This window comes from Pundamilia nyererei, unplaced genomic scaffold, assembly GCF_000239375.1.
Source record: "Pundamilia nyererei isolate P.nyererei 1_Seehausen unplaced genomic scaffold, PunNye1.0 scaffold00099, whole genome shotgun sequence".
Lineage (NCBI taxonomy): Eukaryota > Metazoa > Chordata > Actinopteri > Cichliformes > Cichlidae > Pundamilia > Pundamilia nyererei.
This window is the reverse complement of record NW_005187500.1, coordinates 1,234,769-1,243,992: the sequence shown is the minus strand read 5'-3', so window position 1 is coordinate 1,243,992 and position 9,224 is coordinate 1,234,769. Positions and strand designations below refer to the sequence as shown.

The window sequence follows — 9,224 nt, the reverse complement described above, 5'->3', positions numbered from 1 at the left end:
GCTCAGAAACACACTCTTGCATATTCAGCTCGACGCTGCTCTGTGTGTGTGACAGTGCTGTAAACTGTGCTCCTGCATCAGGGTGCCACAAATATTCACTGATGACCTCGTCACCTTGCTACACACAAAAGCATGTTCTGAGTCATACGTTAAACTACACCCACACCTCACAGGAGCTAGACTTCACTCTTGTAGAGCGTTTGGACTCTTTGATTTAACCATTAGAGGTGCAATGTTTTATCGAGCAACTTCCAAAAATCCTCGATACAAATGATTTACTTCACGTGTGAATAAAAAGTGTTAGAAAATTAAAAATGGGCCGTCCCACTTTTTTCACCAAAAAGGGGCGCATCGGTCCGACTCAGTCATATTTATTTCATGGCTTTAGTAACATCATGTTACAGATTTAGATCAATAAATTACATTGTATCAATTAAACTGTATTAATATTTTAAAATATAAAAGCTTTTTCCCCACCGCACAGATCAGTAAAATGTACACGTGCCAGTAAAACTCTGAGCATCTGACAGCTGGACGCTGAATTAGCATTAATTATTAACATCAACACCATGAGAGGATCTATTTTCTGCTCAACAAGCATCACTTTAAAGCACAGGACAAACCTCAGTCCTTAAAATGTCGATATGCTTTTTGCGTCCCAACTCTGCATGTATGCCATGTGATTTTTTCCTTTATAAAGTGCTTTCCACCAAAGTGTTCTAATATAGCAGCTATGCCATTTTTACAGACGTGTAAATTCCCATTAGACCTTTGGGCACTGCGCTTGGCCTTTTACTTTCAGATTGACTCGTTGGTCAGGTTTATGTAATAAGAATAACTTGGTTAGTGTTAGGAACAGACTGTGGTTTTGGTTCAAATGCCACAGTGTAACAACAGCTGCTCCATTAAGCCCACAGCCAGTCATCTCCAGAGCCTGTAAACAACCAGTTGTTGAGTGAAGTACTCATTTAATTTAAACTGAAGGAAACTAAAACTAAACAAGCATTTATAAGAAAACAGTTTTTAATGATGGTCCTTCTACTCTTACTGGTTTCTTTGGTTTTTCATAACTCACCATCGTGTGTTTCTTGTTCAGGTGCTTCTTCTTTTTCCCTTGCGAGTGAGCCAAGCGGGGGTTGTTCTCCTGGTCTGAGGACTGGTGGTGGAAATTGTTCCTGCAGGGCTCCAGGCTCAAGCCATTGGGAACCCTAGAAGGGGTTTTCTTATGCAGGGATCCTGCCTGGTTGTCTCTGCCTTCCTGAGGCTTTAGCGTCATGTTCTTCTAGGAAGAAAACAGAACAAGACAAAGCTTTTATTAGAGTCAAAACAAGTATTTCATCTTCGTGCAAGCAATGTACTACAGACCGTATCAGCCAGACAACTGGCCTGTAAGAAGCCTGCAGTCACACCAACAATCAGCAGTTAAATGTGTGTTTGACTGAATTTTTATATCTATGAAAAGCTGCTCATTACACACTGCAGAGCTCAAAAACAGCTGAATACCTTTTCACAAAAGCCCATTTTGACAGATAGCAAATCTCCTCTACAATAAGCAGAGAGGATTTGCTCTAAATTGAAGGGCTATCATGCAGAAAGGCTTCGATGTTCCATCACTAAATTTTCTCCAACAAAGAATAAAAGAACAAGGTCACTGACAGTTTTTTTCCTGTTCTTAAAGAACACAGTGGAGGTTCCAGCGATTTAAACCATGGATGTGACACTTTAGTGCTACATCTCACGCAACGCTACACAACCTTTTGTTTCAGTCACTGTAGCGGCAACAACCACAAAGTCCATGTTGACATATTTTAAATGGATTAATTTTTTAAAATTTATTATATTTTCAGCTCATTCTCTTCGATCCTTTTTCCCTCCCACCTGTCAGCTCAGACATTACCATGTATGTGCACATGGACTGTAATAACACAAGTGACACGAATGGAAACCAATAAATACACTGAAAAAGAGCCTCTAGTATATTTATAGAGCTCATGTTGGAAAGGAAAGGTGTCTGGAGCAACATCGCATTCAGATCACAGATTACAGAAGACAAGACGAGCTTTTCAAGGGATTTTTAAGTGTTTCTTCCTGTGTAGTCACTGAGTGGACAGACTGTAATTGCTTTGATTAACAGGCTTCTTATCGTGAAGGTGAAAGGTCACGGGAGTGAACCCTCTCTGTGGAACATGACTTGAACAGATATTCATAGCTACTGGATGACCTGCTAATGAAAGGTGACTCATTATTCCTCCGTGAGGCTGATAAATAAATGAAACACATATATTCATGGTCCAAGGATGAACTGCGATGACTTTACTGTTCTTCTTAATTCTCATGTGAAAACCTGATCATCCACTTCAAAATTAGCTGACATGCTCATAGAGCAACTGTAAAAACATGACCTCACTATGTTAGCATGCTGACATTAGCATGAACCTACACACTGCTCACGCTCTCTCTCTCTCACTCATGCATCAGTTGTGTTTGGAGGACTTTGATGTCACAGTGAGGTAAAGTAAGTAAATGGTTTTAAATCAAATCTGATGGACAGAAAACAGGAGCGTGTAGCTGAGGGGCACACAGCGTGCTAACAACAGAAACCCTGAACATTTAAGTCCATTTTGTCTTCTGTCAACATGAAAGTATGCAGGAGAACATTTGTCTTCATGGACAAACTGGATACTGAAAACAAAGCAATAAGATGAGTTACACAACTTGCAACTGCAATATGGGAGTTACAGAGTCTGAAAGCGCTCATCAGCACTAATAGACTGCAGCTGAAGGGGCTGTGCAATGTATTACAGCCTCTACTGTAAAAGTTATCGAGCAAATCAGCTTTGTTATCTGAAGTGGTGACCTATTTTACTCGTTTTGTTCGAGCCATTGCTGTTAACAGCCCCAGGGAGACGTTTAAGCAGATGAAGTGGCTATCAGCATGGAAGTGCAAAGCTGCCGCAGCTGCACTGATAACATGTCAATAGTCTACAACACTGAGGCTGGAGAGACCAGCTCTAATGCAGTGTGCATTTGTAGCACCGATACATGATGCAAGTGTACACGTTATGTTTTGGTTTTTTATGGAATTACAGGAATTTTATATTTACGGGCTTGAAACTACTGGACTGATTAAATGCATCAATATTACAGGCGTGTCTTGTTTTTTCATCATTTATTGAGAAATGGAATTAACTTTTCCGTCTTTAAGTGAAAAGTATTTGGTAACATGAAGACGCCTTGATGAAAGTGAAGGAGGCAGGCAGCTAAGTGGACGACTGCTGATTAATCAAGAAGAAAGAAAAAAAAACACACTAACCAAGTCAGGAGGTGAATACATCACTGGCAAAGTCTACAGTCAAGAGCTGTTTCACAAACGTTACAACTGAGGGTTTACATCAAGACGCACATCACTTCACCACCGAAGGAGAAGATAAGAAAACATCTGAGAGAAAAGAGACAGCTGAGCTCTGGAACGACTTTCTGGAGATTAAATCAGAATGATTTTGAAGTGCGTGCAGAAGTAACGCGCTCACAGTGTTACAGCACTGCTACTGTTTCTATTGATAATACCCTGAGTTCAGGGTTTAGGGAAATTTCTGAAGCTGATGGCGCTCCTGTCTGCTCCACGTCAGCCCAATACTGGGACACAGACATGCACGGGAATTTTGTTTTTCAGCTGGATAAACAGCCTGAATTAAATGTCTGAGTCAGTGAGCCGCGTTGCACATAACTATGATGTTCAGCAGGGCTGTCAAGTATTGTAAAGGCCTTTGCACACTGAGCGTGCTCTGATTGGTCGAATCTGGAAAATGGAAAAAAGAAAATAAATATAATTGTTGCAAATTCTGTGTTAACCTAATAATTTTAATCATTCTGTGACATGTAAGCATTTAGATTTTATAAAAGAGTAACTATACAAGTAGTTGTTTTTCCTTCTGCAGCTGATTCAAACCTGTGTGGGTCGTAGTTATTACTGCTGCCCTCTGTCTTTCTAGTTTGAATAAAACCTCTTAATCCATCAACATCTTTTAGGATGAGTTGTATTTGTTCAGCACCGCTCAGTGTAGACTCTCAGTCTAACAAACCCCAACTCGGTCTAGGATTTAACCCACAGCCCACAGAAACCAAAGTGAGCTTCACAGCTGGCATACAGTGCATATAAGGAATGAAATGGAGGCAGATTTTCCAGCACACACTGGTTAGGGGGGGGAAATCCAGCCCGTCTCAAGCAGCAGCTCTTCAGATGGACCACCTCGAAGCAACCTTAGCGTGCCGGCAGAGAATTACTCCAGCAGTTTCATAGATATCCACTGCTGTCAGAAATGAGCTTGATGGGTGTGCTACTGGCACTGACTCACTAAACCATTTCTAAAGGCCTCACAGAAAAACAAGTGCATGCATCAACTAATCTTGTTTGCCTTTCCCGCCCACACTCATCCAAGGCAAATAATGTAACATGACATGTATTGTCAGCGCACAGAATAAGTGACAAAGTTATGATGAGGCTGAGAGACCTTCCATTGTGCCAGTCTTCTGCGTGCTTCTGAGCATTTAAACCAACTGATTGCCTGGAATAAATTATGCACAATATGTCTTGCCTGCTCACTGAACAATAGCAAGACAAATTCCTTATTTCACTGCCTTACGATGACACTGAAAGCAAAGTAATTGCTCAGCATGGCTCAGTCTGCACTAGCTTTCATTACTACGATTGTCTGTCGGTGTACAAACTAATTACAATGTGGCATTTAGTCACAATGCATATCTGCAGGTGTCCACGTGAGGGTTTGCGACACGTTAATTCACTTTCAAGCCACATATTTCTGTGTGAATAACATTCAAGGCAAAGTATGTGTTTGTATCTACAACCCAAAACCCAAAGGTAAAAAAGAAAAGTGGTGCAGGGCTCAAGAGGGACACATCTGACACATGTTTCAACTATTATAGACCAACAAGTTATTTATAGCAGTTTAAATACGAGCACTCAGTCAAACACCAGTTTGACCCATAATTACCTGGTTCTGCCTCATCCTCACTGGCACCATTTATAGTTACCTTTTTTTATTTGAGGTCATTTGTTTGATGCATATTCTGAAATGTGATGTTTGAGAATAATGTATTTTGTCATCATTTCAGTTTATTTCAAAAAGTCTCAACAGGATCTTCAGCTTTATTGTGAAAGGTTTATTTGGAAAATAAACAAGCGGACGAACACGCTGGGTTTACCGTCGTTGTTGCTAATGACAACGTGTAAAAACAGTCACTTGTCCGTCCGTAGTGTGGTCATAGCCGCTACAGTGACCATCAAAACGATATAAAATATTCCTGTAAAGAGTTTATTTTGCGACACCACAAAACAAAAGACAGCGCGATATGAAACGACAGAAGTTTTCATATCGTCATCAGATATCGTCATATCACACAGGTAGCGTACACACAGCATCAGAACAGAACACTACCTAGTCTGAGGGTCTCCTTTCTTGGTGTATAAAACCAAGGTATAAAACCATCAAACTCTCAAACCTCTGTGCGCTGATGTTAGGGAGTTTTTGTTTTTGACATTTGGATCAAGTCTTTGTCTTTCCATACGAATCCTACAAATCTATATTAAAAATTATAGATGTATATAGATTAGAGTTAAAAATATAGATTCATAGACAATTTTATCCACAATTTAGGCTACATCCACACGTACACGGGTATTTTTGAAAACGAAGACTTTCCGTTTTCGTTTATAAAAAAAATCCCGTCCACACATAAAAGCCAAAAATGAAGGAAAACGCTGCTAGGAACATGCCAAAGCAGCAGGTGGCGCTATAGTCCTATCCGTGTAGAAATGTTGGCCAATCAGAAGTCTAGAAGCCTGGGTGGGAAAGAGTAAACAAAGATGGCGCATAGAAGCAGAACTGAATCGTATGTGTGTATATGTGAGCATTTAAACACTGCAGAGAGTAAAATTAACAGTATTTTGTCAAAGTCCGCCATTGTAGAAATTCATTTCACCGAAACAATAACGTGGCGCACAGTGTGACGTCAAAAAATGCGCACATCTTTGACGCTGCGTTTTCTCCGTTTACCTCGTCCACACGTAAACACAAAAACAGAGTTTTTGAAAATCTCTGTTTTCAGTGACCGAAAACGCCGTTTACGTGTGGACGAAAGGCGCAAACGCATAGAAAAATCTGCGTTTTCAAAAATACCCGGGTACGTGTGGACGTAGCCTTAACTTTGATTGTTATATGTGCCTAAATATACGACGCTAAACTGGGCACCTCTCTCATTAAACATCACGCAGGCTGCTGCAGAAAGAATAAAAATCTAAATGTTCTGTTGCTCTGCGTCTTAATGATCGAGCATTGATACCTTCGACGTACACGATCAACGTTTCCTTCTCCTTCCTGGTATCAAAGAGGCTTAATATAAACGGTGGACAGAGATCACTGGTGGAAAAGCAGTGCTTTAAGCAACTGGTTAAAAAGCTCGACCCAACATACAACATTATGTTTTATTATGCGCAGCTCCTGCAGAGTTTCATGGTTCAGTTACTTCAGTTATTGTGAAATGAATTTCCAGGGAAAACATTACCCGTGCTTTGTTCTTACCTCTGACATGTGTCACTGCTGTTGCTCTACAATGCTGCTGCTGACACCTTGTTTCAATAGATTCACACTTTAAATTAGGAAGTGTGTCATCAGCGGTGGTAGCTCAGTGGAAAAGAAAGACGGCGCCTCATTTACTTACATTCAGAATTGCTGCTGTCTGCAGGCTGTATACATCATAGTTTTAAAAATATATATACTGTCAGAAATATTATCACAGATTTAGCCCATCTCTAACAGCTGGAGGTTTGTTTTAATAACTACCTCAGCCTGATTACAAATGCTGGGTTAAGTGAAACCAGATAACTGATAACTGGCTCAGATATCAATCCTTGCATCATGAATGTGGAGATGCTGTCACATCAGTATGAACCGAAGCTCTGACAGAAGTGTCCAGCCAGTGAGTAGTTGAATACAGTGCATTACATAACATTTCCTGAATATTCCTCTGGGCCTTACACAGTAGAAGTGTCACAGAATAAATGAGGTTTTATTTAAAAATAGAAATTACAGAGCTCCTCCTTTCTTTTCATCCTCGTTTGTCTTGCATTTTAAAGCCACCTTTGAGAAACCTTCATGCTTACTGTACAGTGACCCTAATGTCCAACAACCTTTGATTAACCTCCTGAGAACCAAGGAAAAATGAACCTTCCCAGTTTACTTTGTGATTTCCTTCCTCTTTGGAGCTAAAAGCCTAAACACACGAGAAACCAATGGAAAGCGCAGGATGTCCATCGGGACTTAGTAGGGTAGCTTGAATAAGTCAAAAGATGCAGACCCAAAACAAATGACCATTACAGAGGACATAAATGAACAGGCTGGTTCTCAGGTTCAATGAAGTGAACCCAACAAAATCAACCCGTCCATATTTGTCTTATGGACAAAAGTTAGTTTAGAAGAAACAGATTCAAGAAATTATAAAAGAGAAGAAAGACGTCAGGAAATAACAACAAGTATAAATAGACCGACTTCATGACTGATGACACCGCTGCATTCAACACCAAGCTCTGCAAACACACAAACACATACCTTTGGCCTCTACACGACAACAGAGTAAAGAATAATTGGAGATCTAATGAATGCTAATAAAGCCGGATCAGCACAATCCCTCCTTGCTGTACTCTAGGACTGAAGTGCAGATTAACTTCAGGTAGCTGGTTAGACTGAGAAGTCTGTCCTTGACCTGATTATCACACGTTCAGCATTAAGACGAGCTAAGAAGTGTTGGCCGTAACTAATTGCTGCATAATTCATTGCTGCTGTTTGCAGTCATGTAACCAATTATAAGTGTGAATAGACTCTTTGATCCTCTAACCGAAAATGTTCAAACTCCGGTACAGGTGCATGAAGTAGACACTGGTTGAGAGTTGACACGGGAAACCTTGGTTCTAACGGTGAGCTAAACATCAGCTGCTCGAGTTGGTGTAAAAATGTCTTTCATGCCTCACGGAGATCAAAAAGAATCTTTAGCTACTTCTAATCACCAAGAATGAAATACGTTTCACAGAAATTGCTCAGAATTTGGAAAACAAACTGAAAAAATGAGAAGCACAATGTTTCCACCACAAACGTTGTTAAGCCTCGCAGCTTAAACTGGCACAGGCAGACTTACTATTGCACTCAACAATTAATGTACAGTTGTCAGTTTGCTTTATGTGAAGATGGAACAGCAGAGCGGAGTTTGCATCTCTGTACACACAGTAGGTGACGAGAGTGAGACACCAGGGAGTTTATTTCCCACTTAACAGCCTATACACCAAGGAAACAGTGATTCATGGTTTATGTAGTTCACACACACAGAACGATTGGTCTACATTAATCTTTAAAGCACAACTGGATGGATGGATACTCACTGAGACAGCTGATAGGAGGTTAAATAAGATATATCAGCTACAGCGTAGTTGTGTAGAACACCTTTGGTTGATGAGTCAAAATGTTAGACTGTTTAATACAAAATGATTTCAAGTAACTTCTAGATTTTCTCCTGATCTTGACGCTGAAACCTTGAGCTCCTATTTGACTGAGAAACTGGGCAGGCTGGTGCAAATGTAGTGTTTATAAGACTGGGGAAACCTGCAGTGAGCTGGGACTGAAGACGTCGCCTTGATAGTGACGAAACGTTTCTCCCCCTGAAAACATCCAGATGACCAGAATCAGCCTTTGTGCCAGTGACATGTCGCAAAATCGACTCCCTCCGTCAAAGACTTGGATCACTTCACGTTACTGCTGAATGCGATGAATTAAACTTTTTTTACTTTTAGAAGTAACATCAGTTAGAAAAACAGAGAGCTGAGGTCAGACACAGGAAAAACTCTTTGAAGAGGTTTTAAGTCGTTTTGTGAAATGATTCGTTTCAAGGCGGCTCCCTCTGACATTGTCAGTTTGCTAAATCCCAAATTTAATCTCCAAATGTTCCTGTAGCAGCACAAAGTCACACTGGCCAGAACACAGAAATATTTCACATGGTGTTCTGCTACATGCCCTTATAAACTGCTGTGCTACAGTTCTGTTTATGGGCCTTTATAAGCTTTAGAATATGAAGAAAAAACATTTTTGCTGTATTCTACAGCAACAGTAACCATTACCTGCCCACAAGGTGCCGAGTGCTACTGGACAAACACAAGTGCA

General features: G+C 40.5%; 1 protein-coding gene across 5 annotated transcripts in view; it reads right to left on the bottom strand.

The window, feature by feature from the left end:
* Positions 1-9,224, bottom strand: part of auts2a (activator of transcription and developmental regulator AUTS2 a) — a 335,293-nt gene that overhangs the window by 250,798 nt on the left and 75,271 nt on the right. For 4 of the 5 annotated variants that reach the window (XM_005740357.1, XM_005740356.1, XM_005740354.2 and 1 more), the window contains exon 3: positions 1,076-1,282. In XM_005740357.1, coding sequence (XP_005740414.1) covers positions 1,076-1,282 — 207 coding nt within the window. The remainder of the gene's footprint in view (positions 1-1,075; positions 1,283-9,224) is intronic. The other variant, XM_005740355.2, reaches the window with a different exon arrangement.